At 42.2% G+C, this 21,351-nt stretch overlaps 1 protein-coding gene across 4 annotated transcripts in view; it reads right to left on the reverse strand.

Annotated features, from left to right (window-relative positions):
• The window catches only part of Tmem71 (transmembrane protein 71), a 38,257-nt gene extending 22,083 nt beyond the window's left edge, over window positions 1-16,174 (reverse strand). Inside the window, exons 1-5 of one of the 4 annotated variants that reach the window (XM_040730499.1) lie at window positions 15,655-16,174; window positions 14,175-14,254; window positions 12,679-12,739; window positions 8,360-8,572; window positions 340-488 (exon numbers count right to left, since the gene is read on the reverse strand). In XM_040730499.1, the coding sequence (XP_040586433.1) occupies window positions 340-488; window positions 8,360-8,572; window positions 12,679-12,739; window positions 14,175-14,214 (463 nt within the window). In that variant the 5' untranslated portion in view covers window positions 14,215-14,254; window positions 15,655-16,174. Of the gene's footprint in view, window positions 1-339; window positions 489-8,359; window positions 8,573-12,678; window positions 12,740-14,174; window positions 14,255-15,606 lie in introns of all 4 variants that reach the window. The other 3 variants (XM_040730498.1, XM_040730497.1, XM_040730496.1) reach the window with 3 other exon arrangements.
• Between the last annotated feature and the right edge of the window lie 5,177 nt (window positions 16,175-21,351).

Genomic DNA, 21,351 nt, shown 5'->3' on the forward strand with positions numbered 1-21,351 from the left:
CTGTCTCCAGTACAGGTCTTCTAAACTTGCCTCCATTATCACCTTTCCACGTCTATTCCGTACATGAAAAGCCACACTGGAAATGGGCCAACACCTTCCCATTATTATCAGCACTCTGATGGTAGATAGTTACACTCTAACTTTTTGCATGATATGACCTTTGTATTTCAACGACAGGTTGTGTGGAAACATGTCAATGAAATTTTAAATTCTGGCTTCACCCTCTGTGTCAAAATGATAGTCATCTCTGGACTGTGCCTTGGGCCAGGACTATATGACTGCCATCCATAAATGATATCTCACAAAACGTGATCACTATTTCCATCCAAGTGTACATACCCAGGCTCCTGATGCCCTCCAGCCAAATGTCCTCACTTGGAGGTGAGTCAGCATCTCCAAAGATGCTTCCATGCAGCCAAGACTTGGAGGCTCTGAGGTCCAAGAGAGAAGAAAGAGAACGGGGGGTTCTCTTTTTCTTTCTAAATATTCTGGGAAGAAATGAAAGCAGTGAGTAGCAGTTACCTTGGGATGGAAACAATCCATTGGAAGTTACTTGATGCGCAGAGTAGGTCTACAACCTGAACCCATACACTCAATTAATTCCTCAAAAGTTTCTTAGAGGTCTACTGTGTTCTGGGATTGTGAATTGAAGTTTCCCCAAAGTAAACACCTTATACCAGATAGCCATTGTGGAAAGCGCTGGAATGCCTGAGAGCCAAAGCACAAACACTAATTATCTTAGACTCCCTTTAACAACATTTATACATGTTTATTGGCCATATCTGTTTGTGACTATCACTGGAAAGTCATTGGGATTTGTTAATTTAAGAGATCACAGACCCCATTGACCAAAAAGCTAAGATTGTCACATGATAGAGTCTGAGACCTATAGTAGAGTTCCTCACTTTGTTGTAACCTACCTACCTGACATTCCCACCAACGCATCTAAAAACTGTCTTGACTTTTTATGCTGGCTCGTTTTATGTCAACCTAACATAAGCTGGAGTCATTGGAAAGGAAGAAATGTCAACTGAGAAAATGTCTTCCCAAGATTTGGCTATAATCGAGCCCAAAGGGAATTATTTTAGTTACTGATTTGAGAAGGCCCAGCCCATAGGATAGTGGTTCCTGATTCTATAAGAAAGCAGGCTGAGCAAGCCAGGAGGAGCAAGTTAGTAAGCAGCTCCCTACCATGGCCTCTGCATCAGTTTCTTCTCTTGGGCTCCTGCCTTTACTGCTCAGGTTGATGATGAAGTATGAATGAAATAAACCCTTTCCTCGCCAAGTAGCTTTTGGTCACAACAGCAGTAACTCTAACGAGGACATTTATTATTTTCTGTTACTATAAGAGCTTCACAAAACTGTTACCACGTTGAAATGTGGAACTTGAGGAAACCTAAATCTGTGTTTCTGAACCATGATCACTCACCTGTAAGTGATCTCTTATCCCCTTTGAGATGAGGGTTAAGTTTGTTGTTGTTGTTGTTGTTGTCTGACAGTTAAGCTCTATAACTGAAAGGACACTGAAATACTGAGAATAAATGAATGGACCACTAACCAAACCAAGGGACATCTGAACCCCAGAAACAACTCCCAAACATCACCGGAGGAGGCAGCTCTAGACCACTGGGCACAAACTGGTTACTAGCTCTGATTCAGGTGACAGCTCTGGAGAAAAGTAGACCCACTTGGGGGGTCCCAAGTTTGGGCATTAAAGCTGTTGATGTAAAATAACAACTCTCTCCTCAAAGGGGTTAAGAGATAATTTATTCTGAAGCCAAATATAAGTAATTGTGGTTCCAGAATATAAAATGTTGGGTACCTCAGCCTGTGTTCCAGTAACATGGTCACTCATATTTGACTCTGCAGTAAACTGTCCCTTTTGAGGTGAGAGCTGTGTTTATTACATGAACCGGTCCTTGGGTGTATGCCAACATGTCAATGATACTGAGGTGAAGACTAAACCATGTATACACGGTGGCAGTGGTCTATATTCTAGGAAACTGGCAAGGAATGCAAACACTGCTGGTGCTTGGAATGAGCTCACTTGGTGTCAGGCAGTTTTCTCAGCATTCTACAGACACAAACCCACGTAATGCCTACAGCAACCATAAGAGATAGGGACGATCATGATCCCATTTCTGATGTTTGGAAAAAAAAGACCCAGAGATGTTGGGGGAAGTCCTGTGCATTTGTCAATAAAGCACTGCTGGCCAATAGGAATCTAAATAGGTGGGACTAGGAGTCCAGGAGGACGCTGGGAAGGAGAAACATGGAGAGTCAAGATGTAACGCCATGGAGTAGGAAGCCCGGAAACCTCTCCGGTAAGAGAGATACTTAGATTAACAATTATGGGATAAATACTTAAGTCAGAGCTAGCCAGTAAGAAACAAGCAAGGCCAACAGCTTCATAATTAATATAGCCTCCTGTGTGTTTATTTGGGACTGATGTGGCTCTGGAATCAGGCTGGCGGGAAGGCTTCTCTCAAAGGAAAAGGCTTCTCTTTACAAATGGTAATCAGGAGTGGGATGATGAATTTCCATGTAGAAACAGAAGAACGGAGAGAAGCACAGATTTTTGGTAGCAGCATTTTCTCAGGTGGGCTCTGTTTTGTTAGTGGCAAGCAGAGACTTGCAGCTGGCTTAAGTTAAGCTTCCTGACTCAGCATTACAAAAAAAAATGCTAACAAGCTTCTTTTAAGAGGCTCTGCTAACAATTAAAAAGTGTGTTAGCACGACTGGAAGTGGCAGTGACCCACATCTCCAAGCCGGCAGCTGGAGTCACGCCTACGCCCGCCATCTTGGAAAAACGGCAGTTTAAACAGCCACGGTTTTAACAGATACGACACGTGGCCAGAAAAACATAAAAATTTACAGTAAAGTCATACTTGGATGAAGAAAAACTTCTAAAGGTTTACAGTGTGTTTAAAAATATATGTAAGATTGAGAGACAAAATGAAATGGCAAAGTGTTAAATAAGTAGAGAAGCCGGCTGTTGTGGCGCATGCCGGTAGGATTTGCTGCAGAGGCAGAGGCAGGCAGATTTCCAAAGAGAAACCCTGTCTCAGAGAAAAATAAATAAATCAAAGTAAAAGAAATAGAGTAATAATAATAGATAAATAAATAAGCCACGTAAAGGTGGAAAATACACAGAAAGTCTGGATACTGTACGCTATTGTGTATTTCAGTTTTTTGATTGCTCAGGAAGGAAAACTGCTAAAGTACACTTGATTATAAATGCTGCTGAATTAATTCAACTTATAGCTTTTGAAAATGCCTTGACTTCAAAATTTAAGTATAAGGATATGTTACTTGGGAAAGGAGTTTTTGCTTATGTTACTACAGAAAATGAAAAGCTGAGGACTCCTTCCAGGCTTCTGTGGTTTGATGAACCAAGACCCCCGGAAGCAGTGGACCAAGTGTTCCAACAACTGAAACAGCTAAGATGATGCAGTCTTATAGACCCTGAAAATAAGGACTTGTACAGGTTTCTGAGTTTTGTCATGATCCCCATGGTATGAACAGCGCCCCCTTCCAGCATGAGGCAGTTTGGAATGAGCGACGTCCTAATTCCCATCTTGTTTATAAATCTTTGTATTCATTTAAATAGGATTGTTTATAATTGGTTAATGATCACAACCAATCTCTTCTTAAAGGAAAAAGAGGATTCAAGCTCTATTACAGAGCTATAGTCCTGAAAACAGCTTGGTATTGGCACAAAAATAGACAGGTAGACCAATGGAATCGAATTGAAAACCCGGGTATTAACCCACACACGTACGAACATCTGATCTTTGACAAAGAAGCTAAAAATATACAATGGAATAAAGAAAGCATCTTCAACAAATGGTGCTGGCATAATTGGAGACTGGCATGTAGAAGAATGCGGATCGATCCATGTTTATCGCCATGCACAAAACTTAAGTCCAAATGGATCAAAGACCTCAACATAAATCCAGCCACACTGAACCTCTTAGAAGAGAAAGTGGGTGGTACCCTTGAACGAATTGGTACAGGAGACAGCTTCCTGAACATAACACCAGTAGCACAGACAGTGAGATCAACAATTAATAAATGGGACCTCCTGAAACTGAGAAGCTTCTGTAAGGCAAAGGACACAGTCAGCAAGACAAAAAGGCAGCCCACAGAATGGGAAAAAATATTCACTAATCCCACATCTGACAGAGGGTTGATCTCCAAAATTTACAAAGAACTCAAGAAGCAAGTCTCCAAAACACCAAAGGACCCTATTAAAAAGTGGGCTGCAGAACTAAATAGAGAGTTTTCAATAGAGGAGTCTAAAATGGCTGAGAGGCACTTGAGAAAGTGTTCAACATCCTTAGCCATCCGGGAAATGCAAATGAAAACAACTCTGAGATACCATCTCACTCCTATCAGAATGGCTAAAATCAAAAACACCAATGACAATTTATGCTGGAGAGGATGTGGTGAAGGGAGACACTCCTCCATTGCTGGTGGGAGTGCCAACTGGTTCAGCCACTTTGGAAATCAGTATGGAGATTCCTCAGAAAAATGGGAATAAACCTACCACAAGACCCAGCAACTCCACTCTTAGGCATATATCCAAAAGATGCCCATTCATACAACAAAGATGTCTGTTCCACTATGTTCATAGCAGCTTTATTTGTAATAGCCAGAACTTGGAAGCAACCTAGATGTCCCTCACCCGAAGAGTGGATAGAGAAAATGTGGTACATCTGCACAATGGAGTACTATTCAGCAGAAAAAAATAATGGAATCATGAGATTCGCAGGCAAATGGATGACACTAGAAGAAACCATCCTGAGTGAGGTAACCCAGTTACAAAAAGAGAAACATGGCATGTACTCTCTCATATATGGAATTTAGACATAGATCTGGGGAGTGCCAGCCTACAATCCTATGGCCAGAGAGTCTGGGAAACAGAAACTTCATTTAGTGGCTGATCGAAGAAGAGGCAGACTCCCTTGGTTAAGTACTGAGCTGAACTCAAGAAAGCCAGTAATGGAGAGGGAGGACTGATGATCAAAGGGATTAAGACTGGGCTGGTTTAACCCCCAGAAACAGCTGACCAGACAAAGGTTAACTCTTGAATCCCAGGCATCAGCCTGGGAATCCAGCATGGGACTGATCAAGACCCCCTGAATCTGGGTGTCAGTGAGGAGGCCTAGGGAATCTATTGAGCCTTGGGCAGCAGATCAGTACCCATCCCAAGTATACACACGGACTCTGGACTCCCATAGAACAATGTGAGGTGCACTCTCACCCTGAACTCTTGGGGAAGGGTCTAGGCCCTGCCCTATATGAAATGACAGACTATGGACACCCCCATGAAGGGCCTCACCCTCCCTGGGGGAATGAGGGGGTAACGGGGGGGGGTTGAGGGGAGGGCACGGGAGGAGGGGAGGGAATGGGAGAGGGACCTGGAACTGACTTGTGAAGCAACCTCGTTTCTTATCTAAATTTAAACTGGAAAATAAAAAAAACTGCTCCAGAAAAAAAACAAGAACCCATGATCAAATACAGACACAAGATAAACTATCACATGTTTTTGCTTGTTCCAGTATTATATCTCCACAAAAAATATACAAAAAAAAAGGAAATAGAGGATTATGGTATGGAAATGAGTACTTTGTATTGCTATGGTTTTTCATTTATTGAGACAAATTCAAGGTCAATTTTGTGATGTGTATATTTCTCCTCTTGATTAAGTATTGTGCTTGTACTGATCTTTTAAAATGTAATGCATAATTAAATACAGACTATAGATAGTTACTTATAATAGTCAGAACTTATAATTAGGTAAGTTAGGTTTTCTAGATAGATAGAGATGTATTTGAGACAGATAGATAGTCTTCAAACCTTTCAAAGACCTTCAGAAAATGGCATTTAAAATGGTTTAGGGTTTTTCTTGACAATGAGAAATATCTGCTCCTGGCAGCACCAATTACATCTGAGAGGAAGATGGGCATCGAAGAAACTCATTATGGAGTTTGCTTTCAACATGGCAAGATTAGCCATTTGGGCAAGAAACTGCTCTTGCCTAGACTGTTTGACTGTTGTTGTATAATCTGGACATGCAGGACCCACAGGAAAGTGACTGCTGAACTCAGTCTTACAGGGTTCCTGATTCATGGAAGAGTCTACGAGACTTTCTGAAGGACACAGAAAAATGACTGACAGACCGCTGATGCAGATGGACAGTTTGAAATGTCCTGCTTTGCTGAGAAGTGTTCCAGACACATTGTAGCCTATGGGCTGAAGATGGATGCCCCAACGTTACAGAAGAACTTTGGGTGACTGTCCAGGTAGCAAGATGTCTCTGTCAATCCTAGTGTTTATATATTATCCTTCTGTGGTCTTTGATGGAGTTGAAGACAGATAGTTATAATTATAGTTTTCCTTAGTTATGATAAAAGATAAGCTACATATAGGACTTTGGACTCACAAGAATGAGATAGATGATATTTTCTTTAAATCTTGCTAAATGTTGACAAAATATTGTAACTGTGTTCTTACTTGATAACTGTTCTGTTATATATATAATTTGACTATGTTAAAGTTAAGACCTTTCTTTTTGTTTAAAAAGAAAGGAGGAGATGTTGGGGGAAGTCCTGTGCATTTGTCAATAAAGCACTGCTGGCCAATAGGAATCTAAATAGGTGGGACTAGGAGTCCAGGAGGACGCTGGGAAGGAGAAACATGGAGAGTCAAGATGTAACGCCATAGAATAGGAAGCCCGGAAACCTCTCCGGTAAGAGAGATACTTAGATTAACAATTATGGGATAAATACTTAAGTCAGAGCTAGCCAGTAAGAAACAAGCAAGGCCAACAGCTTCATAATTAATATAGCCTCCTGTGTGTTTATTTGGGACTGATGCGGCTCTGGAATCAGGCTGGCGGGAAGGCTTCTCTCAAGGAAAAGGTTTCCCTTTACACAGAGAGGTTATGGTATTGCGCTAAGGTTATCCAACCAGTAAATGATGTAGCTCGAAAGCAAATCTAACTAGTCTGAATTCGTGGATGCTGGTCTTAACCATCATATTATGCTGGAGATAAGGACTCTGAAGAATTACATAGAAGATGCCCACAGAGCACAGGAATGGCCAGGAAAATTGAAGACCAATGAAGTTTTCTGGGACAAGTGGACCATAAACTGTATGTGATGACTCTTCAAGTGTGTTTTGTATTGGGTCAGGGTAGAATATGAGGCTGGAAAAATGTTAAAGATTCCTGCATGTTTCCTAGGGGAACATGGAACTTAATGTTAGTGTAAAGAAACCACAGGCGTGTGTCTTGGGAAAGGGAGGGGGAATGGTGTGGCTTGGTTTTCACTTCCAAAGACTCTGGCCCACAGAGGATGGCTTGAAGGGGCAGGACTGAGGGCAGGGAGTGACAGAAAGTTCATTTCATGTGCACCTGTCAGGGATGTGCCAAGCAGTGTGCTGAACGCATTACATTAGTGTGAGACGCTAAGGGGCTGATCCAGGACCAAGTAACATAAAGAGGAAATGGATTGCCTTTACTATGACTGGGTTCTGCTGTTCAGAGGGGAAATCTAGCATTGCTCCCAGAAGACGTATTTTGAAGTGGTTTTCCCTCGGTGTAAAAGTAGCTTAGAGCAAGCCTTGGGTTTTATGTATTCAATTTGCATGTGGTAGGGAGTTGGGGAATCCATCGCATTGTTTGACACAAGGTCTATACTGAACCTCGAGCTCTCTGATTGGACCAGATCAGTTGGCCAATGAGCTTCAGGTTTGTGCTTGTCTTTCCTTCTCCCCCCCCGCTTTGGAGTTATTGATGCACAGTGTTCTGACTGGCTTTTGTGTGGGTACTAGGGGATCTGGGTTCATGTCCTCATCATGCCTGCACACAGGGCAATTGGCCCACTGAAACATTTGCCAAGTCCTAAACCCTAGTTATTCATGGTTCTCAATTAGGATCATTTTAGCCTTCTTTCTCCAAGGAAGCGCCTTCCTTAAGTTGTATCCCCATCCAGCTACTTGCATTCTCCTAATCGTGTCAGGGTTTCTCAGAGTCCTATGTACATTTCTCCATGACATTCTACTTCCTACTTTGCTTTAACAGGCACCCTAGGTCTTTTAGAATTCATCATCACCATTTCCTGTGCTGCCTGTTCCCTGGGTGAAGCGGGCATCATCCTCTTCCCCTCCGCTGTCCCCAGCACCAGCTTCCAGCCAGCATTTGTATCGCTGTGTTTCACTCTTACTTGTTTCCACACTGGCTTCTCCCACTTCCCATTCCTCTTTTATTACGATCCTCTTGGGCAGCATCGAGCAGCTCAACCATGTGGGCACCATGGCCTTGAGGAACCTTCCCACAATATTCTCTACTTACCTAACTAAGTTCTCCTTGTACATAACACTCGTGTGGGAGGGGTTCAGGGTGATGTGGCCATCTGGGTCACAGAGGAAGCTGTCCTCAGTCCAAATGTAGTAGCCATTGGTGAGGAGTCGGGGGCTTCTGCGGCAGACATAGTGAGATCCTGTCAGGGGGTCTATGGAGCAGCATTCAAAAGAAACTTCTCCATCCAGGAAGTCACAACCAAAGCTAAAAAGGGAAAGCAGGAAGATGCTTTAAGTCGCTACCAAGGACTTACAATCATACAAAACCCACAGGACCATCTAAACATGAATGAAATTTAGTACTTTCTATTTTGAATTTTGGTGAAAATATTCCGGCCAATTTGCTTCTTCACCTTAGGGTGGACCTACACTTGGTATTAGTCCATTCTTATGGAAATATTGCCAAACAGCCTTTCCAGTATTTTGGAAACTCATTGTTCCCGTCACTAAAACAGCTTAAGTGGCTTGTGCCAAATTGTCACTCTTGACACTGTAATAGAGAAATTACAATTTCCTTTCTTTTAAACCTCTCACTTGAGAGATAACCAGCTCTATGATGGCAGCTTGCATTACTTACAAAAGTTCTTTCTTTTCAATACTGGAAGTTTTCCCATTCATATAACTCATCTCTCTATGGCAGAAGGTGACTTTGAACCACTCACTACTTCACTGGGGACTCCTTTTCTTTGTTTTCTGGTTAAAGCAGCTCTTCTTTCTTGTGACAAGCAAGTGGCATGTAGGTGTCTCCATCCAGAGGAGACTGTGCTTGCCATCCCCCTCATTATAGGATTGTTTCTTAAATTACAAAGCCCAAGACATCCCATCACCAAACAACTGTCTTATCATTGAACCCGTTTCCAATTCCTAGCCTTTTCCCCATATATGTAACCCTATCATCCTCACCAGATGTCTGTGCCAACTTATCCTTAGAATATCAGGAGTATAAGGAGAAGAGGATTTGCATTCAACAAGAGCTAGGCTTTTACTTTGAGCTTTCATCATAATTCTACAAACTGTTTTTATTCTCCCTACATGCTACTTTCCTGAATGTTTTTTATATACTCTATACAAAAATCGGTACACTGAAAATTATTTAAGTCTCACAGAGTTTTCTCAGAGATGTCACAATGTCATGGACAGCTCTTAATAATGGTTTCCTCGATGTTCTAGATGTACTCTTGTAAAGAGAAGCCTTCCCACCAGCCTGGTTCCAGAGCCACATCAGTCCCAAATAAACACACAGGAGGCTGTATTAATTATGAAGGTGTTGGCCTTTCTTGCTTCTTGCTGGCTAGTTCTGACTTAAGTATTTACCCTATAATTGTTAATCTAAGTATTTCTATTACTGGATAAATGTCCGGGCTTCCTACCCCATGGCGGTTACATCTCGACTTCCTGTGTTTCTCCTACCCAGAGTCCTCCTGAACTCCTAGTCCCACCTATCTTGCTTCCCTATTGGCCAACAGTGCTTTATTGACATATACACAGGACTTCCCCATCATACTCTAAACTAAACACATGGTTACTGTTTATATGTGTGCATGCTTTGTGCTTTTGGAAGTTAGGGAAGTCTAACTGTCCTAATTTCCTTTTTGCTGCTGTGATAAGACATTTGGACTAACTGTGGAGGAAAGAATTCATTTCATCTTACATGTTACAGTCCATCCTCAAGGAATGACAAGGCAGGTGCTCGAAATAGAGACCTGAAGGAATATTGCCTACTTGTTTCCTTCCTCTAGTTTGCTGACCGAGTTTCCTTACTCAGCCCAGGTCCACCTGCATAGGGCTGGCACCACTCACGGATGACTGGGCCCTTTTCTATCAAGTCGTAAGTAGGAAAATGCCTCACAGGCATGCCTGTAGGCCAACGTAACTGAGACAGTTCTTCAGCTGAGGTCCCTTCTTCCCAAGTGACTCCAAAGTGGTTTTGAGTTGGCATCTGAAGGTAACTAGGACACTAACTGTATCAATATGACACTTTAATGTTCGTAAAATTTCATTAAAGGTAGATGTAGGTAAAAGCTAATAACTAGAAAGGATAGGGAAGGGCGAAAGAAATTAGGGGAGGGGGGACGTCTAGGAGAAGCAAGGGCTGGGGAGATGAGAAGGAGGAGAATCACTGAGATGCACTTCGTTAACAAAAGCCCCAATGGTTTCTAATACCTTATGTGCTGATTAAAACGAATTGATAGGCTTACTGATGTTATCAGGTCCTTACTTTAAATCACTGATGAAAATACTAAATTGTACAAGTAGAGAGCCCTGGGACTTTGGAAGTGCCAGAAGTGAGCTCTCTCCAGGGAGGGCTGGACCACTTCATTTCAGCATCAATTTTGCTCACTGTTTCCTCTTTTTGTAGAAAAGAAAGGGAAGATACCAGAAACAACACCAGATAATAATTGCCCAAGATCTTGATGCCTCTGAGTGAGAGGTGAGTTACAATTTTCTATTTTTTTTTGCCTCCTAACCTATATTTCCCCCCTCCATACTATTTCCCTTCTCAGTGAAGGTTGCCATAGTGGGCACTTGGAAACTACAGAGCTCTGGACCTGTATTTCAGGCTGTCATCTGAGTCTCAGTTTTTAACAATTATTACCAACTTAATTTTCTTTATCCTTGGGCATTTCTCCCTTCAAATGTCCTTAAAATTTTCTCTTCTTTCTTGACTGTACATAAAATGGAAATATTCTTGCAACATCAACGTACTCATAAGAGAGTATTCTTGGTGATACCAAATCTTTTCATTGGTTAACAAAGTTATTGTAGGTCTTGACTCACATTTGAATTATCCCGGAGGCAATCCAGGAACCTACTCTATTTCAATAGGCTCTTTTCAATCTAACCACACATACAACCAGCAACTTGCTCAACTGTCTAAATACCAAGTCCTTTCTTATCTTGAGAGATGATTAACCAAGTCCTGGAGGAATTTTGTGTCCTGGTGTTGGTGAAGGGACAGAATCCACCATAACCTTTAAAAATTGTGTAGTTATTCATACATTGGTAGGTTATAAGATGTGTCTTGTCTCCTCTTTCTATATTTCCCATGGACATTACTAACTTTTTCAATTTAAAAACCTATGAACAATTAACATATGAGTTTGTTGTTAATAATATACTAATTAATACAAATTATTTACTGATGTAATATCATGTATCTAGCCCACATTTTTTATTTGTTCTCCCCTTTTCAAATCTCTCTAAAAGGTAGAGATATTTATGATTCTCTTCATATAGCAAGAAAAATATTAATACTCAGAAAGACAAATGACTCAGCTATTTTATACAGCTTGCATTCATGGAAGCTAGGATGATATGCTAGTTAAACTGACCCAACACAGATTCATATTTCTGCCTATCTATCCTTGGCTGACTTATGGGACTGTGTCAGAAGACCTGACATTTGCAGGAAGGACAGATTATAATGTCAATGCTAGATTCCTTTATCTTGCAGGTGTGTTTCAGAAAATGCTGGAGAAAAAAACCTCAACTAATGCCCATGGAAGGAATAAGGGGTGGACAGAGAAGCTCAGGTAGAAAAATCACAGGAAGGAAAGCAAAGGTTCCACTGCAGGGTAGAACAAGATGGTGGAATAAACCGCTATGAGTAGAACATGACATGTGGCCAGCTTGTGCACTGGTCAATGGTGTGACCCTGATACATTGAAATGGGAAGGACACAATGTAGTGGCTTGAGTGAGAATGAATCCCCATGGGGGTCACACACTTTTGAATGTGTAGTCTCCAGTTGGTGGAACTGTTTTGGAAGGACTTGGAGGTGTGGCCTTGTTGGAGGAGGTGTGTCACTGGGGGTTGGGATTTGAGATTGCAAAAGTCCTTGCCTGTTCTAGTTCTTTCTTTTTCCACCCCATGCTTCTAGATCATATGTAAGATCTCAGCTACTGCTGCAGCACCTGTCTGATTGCCACCATTCCCCCCTCCACGATGGTCATGGGCTATAACTCTCTAAAATTGTAAGCTTGCATAAACAATTTCTTCTATAACTTGTCTTTGTCGTCATGGTGTTTCATCATGGCAACGGAAAGCAGCTACGATACCACATTAAGAAAAGAAACCAAAAATCCAAGCACATCTAAGTATTCAATGTAGTTTTACATCCAATAAAGAAATAGTTACACCTGACTACATGCTCACACTAAGAAGAAAGGACAATCCATTCTTAGGGTAGACAAGTTTTCAGTTGTTATTGCACAGGACTGAACATATATAGCCACGGCCCTTTTAAAGAAAGACGAAACAAGATGGGCAGGAAGAAAGTTTGATTTGGCAGAGAAAAACCCCATGACGTACCTTGGGAAAATGCAGGTGGGCGACAGTTCTCCAGAGTGTCCTCTGTGTGACCTGGAGGAATCTGCATAAGTAAACAAGAGGGAGCTTTTCAACATCTCACCAACATGTATGACTACGATTAGCAACAGGGGTGACCCATATGCACGTATGCCTAGATGATGTACCAGCCCTAGCAAGAAGAGCAATGTCATAGAGTGCTGTGAAGAAATCGTTTCACGGACTTCACCAACTTGTCCCCAGGCCCCTATGGAAAGCATAAAGTAATCCAGAAGCTTCTGCCTTTTGTCATTTCTCACACTCCACAGGTCTCTTTAGTGCAGTGTGATGAACCGGGACCACCAAAATGAGCTTATAAACGGAAGAGAGAAAACACCTTGTGAGATGTAAAAAATCAAAATCAATTGCTCAATGTGTTGGCTACTGTAGCTTACTACATAATCTGTGGAATTTAGTCACTGGCCAAAAGTTTTGCTATTAGTGCTTTGTAGATGCTTCTGCTATAGCAAACAGAAGGCACCGTTTGGGCAGGGTATAAAGTTGTGATTTTGTGTGTGCAAGTGTGTTTGCCTGTGTCTTCCTTTGTTGCTCTCCAGCTTTTTGAGACAAGGTCTTTCACCGAACCTGGTTCTTATCAGTTCTCCTAGAAAGTCTCCTCAGCAGCAGGATTACCAGAGTTTGTCATCATACCAAGCCCTTTATGTGGGCTATGTGAATCTGAACTCAGGACCTCATGCTTGTGTGGTGAACAATTTACATCACAGTGCCCTCTCCCCAGCCAAAGAGTTTGCTTTCGTTTCTTTCAAACACATGCTTCTTAAAGGTGTGAATCCTGTGAAGGCTTAGTCATGCACTCTGACTTAGCCATAGGCATGACAATGAACTTCACTGGGAGCAGGGTCGCAGGTGGTTAATAGTGTATACTGTGTCACAGAATCCTCTAACAGGCAGCTAGGGTATCGAAGACTTCTTACAGCCAGGCTCAGTGAAACTTGGTTTCCTTAGTGACAATTACTACTTAAAACAAATAAGGTAATTTAGAATTTCAGCTTGAGCCTTTTTATTTTTTTAGTAGTAGAAAACTGTGGGTGTGAGAGAGAGTTAGAAAGGGGGTTTGGGGAGAAAAATAAGAGGAAGGAAGAAACCCAAAACCGCTACCGTTTTAACAACGCCCTTATTTTTTGCAAGTAGCTATTAATCTTTGTGAATTTTTGGTAGACAGTTTTGCATCTTAATTGTAGCCGATAAAAAGTCTCCTTTCACATTTATTCATAGGCATTTTAAAAACTGATTTTTTTTAATCCTAAAAGAAAAAACCACATTTCTCTCAAGGAAAGAAATGAAGTCAAAATCGTTGCCAAAGCACACACTGGCATTTAAAAAACACAAGCTACTGACAGATGGCTAATGGTCTAAGTATCAGCAAAAGCAAAGCAAGGAAATTGCCTAGAGGACTCTAATCGTTCAAAGATAATTGCACAGAGCAGTTTCACATTTACTTGCTACTGGTGTCGACGTCAGTTGAGAGGCTCGGTACATCTTGAGAAGGCCGCTTGTTCAAACTTCACAGATTTTTTTTCTGCAAAAGATGTTTTAAAAAAAAAAGATGGACTATATATTAAAAATAGACAAATGATGCCGAAACAGATGGCATCTACTAATTGCACTAGTCAGATTTGTTTGCTGAAATGGTACAGAGACGCAGGATTGAAGAGCGCAGAGCAGATTGTGGGACTTCAACGAGGTGGTGGCTGCCCCAAAGGCTTCAAATTCTATTTTTCATTGTCTCATTGCGTAAGTCTGAAAATTCTGTAAATAAGGGCACCATTTTGGGACTTACAAAGGTTGATTTGTCATCCAGATTAAACAGTGTGCGTTACTTAATGAAGACATCTGAACAAGTGACTGGCTCTAGAGTCCTTGAAACAAAGTCATGTGCATTTGAAGCAGCCAGCGGAGTGGGGCTTCCTTATCACGTTGCAGACAGTGCTTGGGGGCTGGTGCCTGTCCTTTTTACTCAACAGCATGAGCCATTGACAAGTGGCCATGGAGAAGGCCAGTGCTTTCTGTGGTGCCTATCAGCGTGAACATTCTTAAACAGCATAAGCTACGCACGCTGAGCTACTAAATAGCACGCCGCCACCCAGATGACAAAGCTCCATTCTTGAAGGCACATGATTCGCTTTTCAATTACAAAGTAAGCATACACAAAGTATACTATTCGTGTAGACTTCGATCAGTTACTTTTTATCACGTAGTTCTATCTTCAGGTGGCTAGGAAATTGTGTGTGCGCGTGTGTGCATGAGTGTATGTGTGTGTGTGTGCGTGTGTAAGTATGTGTGTGTGTATGTGTGTATTTCACTACCCTGTTAGTTTTGTGAGATGAGAGTCTTTTATGATCCACTAGCTCTGTCCATATTTTAATAACTAATAATTGGCTATTGTGGCATAATTCATGAAATCAATCACATCGATTCTGGGACTTGCAATAGGTTATTTTAACAATGTATGTATGAGCCTTTCAAGGAATCATACACCCCAGTTTATAAGATCCCTTTAAAGAAGACAGAAGGTGTTTCTAGAATTCTCTGAAGGTTTTTAAATTAAAACACACATTTGAAAACAAAAATCACTGCTTTGAAAAATAAGATATTGCACACAAGCAAATATAATAACATGTCCCTTATCACTCCAGCATTGACCAACACAACAAGAATAGCCCAAACGACTGTATGCTAGTTTTACTTGAGCAGTAAGCTTTCTTTTAAGCCGCGACATTCTGCAGCAGAAAGCAAGGTCTCCCTGATTGATCTTACAAAAGCGAGTAGCTGTGTACAGCAAGTATAATGCCAGTTAGTCGAGAATTAGTAACTGTGAAAACAAGTTGGGTTAGCAGCTCAAGAACTTTTCAAGAAACAGACTCTGTCTACCAGTTCACCAAAGCAATGCATCTGTTCTGAAACATAGCTCGCTCATACATATTCCTCCACAGGGAGTCCCCAGGCTCTTCTTCCAACTGATAAATGACAGGATGATCCCTGAAATACGAAGCTTTTCGTGGCTGGCAGTTCAGAAATCTGGACCCAGCAATTCTCCAGCTGACAGTCCCGTCAGAATGTCAGCAGGTGCAGAAGTTACTTCACAAAGGGAATCCCGTCTTCTCTTCTGGTGGAAACTGCCCACATCCCCGCTGCATGTAGGCATCCACAGCCCGGTTTGTTTCCTTGGTGGCCTCTCGATCTTTCAGCTGCTGCCCAGAATAGAATAACTTGTCATTCTTGGGAGAGTCAGCCTCCCAGCCCTTGTTTACTTTCAAAATCAGCCTTCTTAACCAGAGGCAGGGCAGCAGAATGAGGTCATACTTCCTGTCACGATCGTATCAGTAGTGTTCACTTCGTGGAACATGGAAGAGATAGCGGATCTCCTTGGCCAGCAGCAGAACATGGGCAATGTAGAGTCAGTTCAGCAGGATACACCATGGTCAATAAGGGATGCTTCTGGGAGCCGCTGTGTCAAGTCAAGCTGTATGAACATGAGAAAATCATTTAACCAAGCCACTCTTCCTGTTTGTCATTTTCTAATCACAGATGTAGCTATGCTCTTGATCCAGTTAACCTAAATATGTGCAAGATGATGTAGCAACACTATGAAGTTCAGGGTGCTATAAAGGAACACGATGATGTAATTTTATGAGAATATTCACAGTACTAATCTGTTGAATCAAAAAAGTTTGGGTTTTTTTTCAAATTTTTCAATAGGTAGGCAGCATTCTGCATTTACATTTTTTTTAGAGTTCAATCACTTGGTGCTTCTGCACACACCTATGTTGTTGAAGCAATAAAGGAACTTGTCATTCCAGGAACAGTGAGGTGTCACTGGATAGTGGAAAGAGTCTGGTATTTACTGTTCCACAGGCTAAGATTACAATGACCTATGGTGCTAGCTTGTGGGACCTCCAACTTGTTACTTAGCCTCCTTGAGTTGCGAATTTCTCAAATTTAAATGTAATCATCTATACCACCAAAGTAGACTTGGAGAAACAAATGAGATGAAAGGAGAAGTAAATAGTTGGGTACCTGAAAAAATGTGCAAGATGCCTTCCTTTCTAGATTTTATCAATTGACTGCTCTTTGGAGATTTTGGTTGGTTAGTCTGGTGGAGAATTTGGTGTCATCATTTCTTGGGGATCCCTACAGTACTGAGGTTTTTGTTGAAGTTGGGAGACATCAGTATTATTTCCTACACAGAACTCAAAACACTCTCCATCTCTGGTGTCTCTCCCTACAGCTCCAGCTATCACCTAGTTCTGCCTGGATTTTATGCTAACATTCCAACTGTCACTTGGTCTCTCTCCAATACATTATGCATACCACATACAGAGTTATGTCCCTATGAAAATCTGATTACGTCATTCCTTAAATTAAAACCTTCAATGGCTAGTCTTTGCTGCTCTCTCATAATAAGTTCAAAATCATCCCTGTCGCCTATGAAGTCCCATGAGATCCAGTATTGTCTTGGTTTCACCCCACAGTGCATCCATTCTGTCTTCTAAAATCCAACCATGCTGATCTTCAGTTTTGCTTTCACCCTAGAGCCTCTTGATATACCACCCTTGTTTCTCCATCCTGTTCCTAAATAGCGCTTTCTTTAACCTCTCTGACCCACCCAGATCAAGTTATAGACTCCATCACTCTCTACATTTTCCTTTGGAATGTGTCATAGCTGCAGTTAATGAACCAAGAGTCTCTTCTTGATGCTCTATCTCCTGCCTTACTGTGAGTTGGGAACTTAAGGCTTTTGCCTTCCCTGTTTACTATCATGGCCTTTACATTTATTATGAGGGTCACTGCACATTAGGAACTTAGAAATACATGAGTTGCAGGTCTACCAGCTAAGTCAGTTTGGGCTTTTTGACACACACAGTCCAGAATTTTATCATGGCCTGACACTGCTCTTCTGGTCAAAGTCTGAGAAAACTAATAACCTGTAAAGCATTTCAGGGCAGTTATTTTATCACAGAAATCACTCAGCAGTAGAAAACAAACATCCGAACCCTACTTGTTTGTCGTGATAGGCTTTTAATTTCACAGGTGACAGCCTTGCAATTGGTCACCATGGCTAAGCTGAACTTTTCCCTAGAAGCCTTTCCATTTCGTTTTCTACCCAGCAACGTGTGCAGAAGGTGAAGTTCATAAATGGAGTGGGAGGCTTGGCTGGTTATGTGAAGGTCCGTGTGCTGGTTAGTTTCATCTGTCAACGGCACAGCCAAGAATCAACTGACACTGGAATCTTAATAGAGGAATTGCCTAGAATTGATTGGCCTCTGGCCATGTATTGGGGGTGGGGGCTACCATGATGGTTAGTTCTTGTAGAAAGACCCATCCCATGGTGGACAGCACCATTTCACGGAGTATATAAGAGTAACGACGCTACCTGACAGCAAGCACGCAAGGGCGTGTATATTCTGTCTCTGATTTTAACTGTGGTTGTGATGTGACTAGCTGCTTGAGCTGAGCTCCTGCCTTGACATCCCTGAAATAATGCACCACAGTCTGCAATTGTAGTCCATGCAAGCTCTTTCCTGATGGGGGAAGTCCTTCTGTGTGTTTGTAAATAAAGCACTGTTGGCCAATAGGGAAGCAAGATAGGTGGGACTAGGAGTCGAGGAGGATTCTGGGAAAGAGAGGCACAGGGATTCACAATGAAGGACGGGAAGAAGTCACATGCCCGGACCCTGCCTCAGGTAAGAATGGACCACATGGAAATACTTAGATTAGCAATTATGGGTTAAATACTTAAGTCACAGCTAGCCAGTAAAGAATCAAGCAATGGCCAACAGCTTCATAATTAAAAAAGCATCCTGTGTGTTATTTGGGGGCTGAGACAGCAGCGGGTGCCCAAGTGGCTAACTTGGGCAGGGCCAAAGCAGCTGGAGGGAAGACAACACATTACACCTTCCTATATTGTTTTCTGTCAGCGTGTTTGTCACAACAACTAAACAATCCATGTAGGTGAGACTGTGCTTGTATCTCATTCGTGCATATCTATCTGCGTGGGACCCTTGGATCTCTCTGTGGGCTGGGCTTACAGCTCCAGTCCCTCCTGAGTCCCCTTCCCCGGCTCCACAGAGCCTATTACAGAAGCAAGTGTGGCTGTGAAGAAAGGACCACCAGGTTGTCTTCAAAGCATCTTAGGCAATGGGGGCTGGGACTCTCAGGTGGAAACCGGCCAACAGGCTGTTAGGGACAGATCCGATTCTAGTTGGCTCCTGCATTCCCATCTCCACTGCTTTCCCACCTTCAATGCCAGTCCTCTGAACCTGACCAAGTGCTCCTTGAGTACCTGTTCTGTACCAGTTAGGAAAACACCAAATGTGACTCTCTAAAAATAGTAAATATTTATGTGAGGTTTAATACTCACTTTACAATTGCATGTCCCACATGATTGCTAGTTATTCTCCTCTGCTTCAACTGGACTAACGTGCCCTGACCTGTGTTAGCTGCACATTGTCTACAGTCTAAGGTGCTTTGGGCCAGTATTGTAGCTTATTTCTGTGCCACTGGGTACTGAACTTAAGGATGTAGACATACTAGGAAAGTACTCTACCTATAGCCCTAGCCCTAGGTCATCATTGTTTCAGTATTAAGGCTGAAGAGTCAGTCTCATGATGTCCCTTTGTTTAAAATTCTATTTTTAGAGATGTCTTTGTTTTATTGTATGCATATGAGTGTTTTGCCAGCATTCATGAAAGTGCACCATGGACATTCAGTGATCAAGGCAAGTAAAAGAGGACACTGGATCCCTTGGGACTGGAGTGACAAATGTTTGTGAGCTGCTGCTGTGTGAGTTCTGGGAACTCAACACAGGTTCTCTGAAAGAGCAGTAAGAGCTCTTCTCCAATGAGCCAGCCACCTCTCCATTTCAGAGCGAAAAGAACAAGAGAGTTTACAGAATCACAGAATGACTCATAAAGCGCTTTTATACAACAGGCACTTGAAATTTCCACTCGTATGTCATGCATGAGTTGAAGCAGCCTGAATGGCTAAGCTCAGTGTCCCCACAGTGTAAAAAGTTACTTTTACCAGCAGAAATCATCACAAGTCAGAATTATGGACATGACAAGCATTGGATAGTTGTAGGAGGAGGAAATTACTGAAATAATGTCTAATTTACTACAGCCCTTCTCTTTGGTTGGAGATACTTACATTCTCCACCCTTGACTTTGAAACATGGTTTGTTCACTTCACCCCAGAGGAAAATGAAGACCCGAATCAGTCATGGCTGCAGAATTCAAGGCTGGGATCCCACAGTGACCTTTTCCCCAGTACGCTCCCTCTTGATATGTAGGAAACCATCTTGTTTCCTCTGCCCAACCAGAAACAAGGCTCTGGAGAGTGGAGTGAGGAGATGGCCAGGGCGAGACCATGGACTCTGAGACCGGGAGGGTCTGTGAGAGCCCCTGCAAGTGGGCAATGCGTTCAGCACAGAGCAGGTTCTCGCAACACAACCAGCACCCACCCAACCGGTTTTGGCTTCTGGCTTTGGATATTAAAGCTTTCATTTCTGTGGCATGCATTATCTACACCCAAAAGTTAAGAAAATGAGCTTTCCATGGGGCCTGCAAAATTCCCCCAACAGACTTGCTCTTTGCAGAAGTTGGAAAAGAGGTTCTGAGCCCTTGGCTTCTTTCTCATAATCTTCTTGTACCTTAGTATCTCTTTGGTTATGTATTACATCAAACTCAGTTGACATACTTCTTCTGCCTTAGCCAATCAAATTCCCTATGCTTGTGTTGCTACCTTTAGTTCACTTTAGATTTGTTTCAGTCTTTGTTCTTAATTGCTGAAATATTGGGCTGATGCCCAAACCCATCCTTCTTGAGTTTACACCAAGTATCTATCATAGGATACATTCATGGACACTGTCTGTCTTGGTCACCGTTCTTTTTTTTTTTTTTTTTTTTTTTGGTTTTTAGAGACAGGGTTTCTCTGTGGCTTTGGATGCTGTCCTGGAACTCACTTTGTAGACCAGGCTGGCCTCGAACTCACAGAGATCCGCCTGCCTCTGCCTCCCGAGTGCTGGGATTAAAGGCGTGCGCCACCACCGCCCGGCATTGGTCACCGTTCTTTTGCTATGAAGAGACACAGGACCACGGCAACTCTTACGAGAGAAAGAATTTAACTGTGGCTTGCTTACCGTTTCAGAGGCTTAGTGCATTGTCATCCTGACAGGGAGCATGGCAGCACACATGACACCGGAGCTTGTAATTGGGAGCTGCATCCTCATCCTTAGCCTGAGAAAGAGAGAGCAGCAGTGGGCTTTGAAAACGTCAGAGCCCACCTCTAAAGATGCGCCTCATCCAACAAGGCCACAACTCGTAATTCTTTAAATTCTTTCATAGTGTCACTCCTTGGTGACTAAGTATTCAAATATATGATTGGGGGTCATTCTTATCCAAACAACCACACTGTTTTCAAAATTTGCAGTGTTATGAGAACTAGACAGATAATGATCATCTAAGCGGTGGTCATATTGTAGGATCTGAATACTACCAAGTGTCATCTACCTTGAGAGGACTATGGGAGTAAGGCTGGAGATTATCCTCATCAGTATAGGGAAGATGGGGTTATGATATAGTTGTGAGTTACACAGTCAGAAAAGACAAATCAGAGAAG

This window comes from Mesocricetus auratus, unplaced genomic scaffold (genome assembly GCF_017639785.1).
Source record: "Mesocricetus auratus isolate SY011 unplaced genomic scaffold, BCM_Maur_2.0 Super-Scaffold_100023, whole genome shotgun sequence".
NCBI classification, from domain to species: Eukaryota; Metazoa; Chordata; class Mammalia; order Rodentia; family Cricetidae; genus Mesocricetus; species Mesocricetus auratus.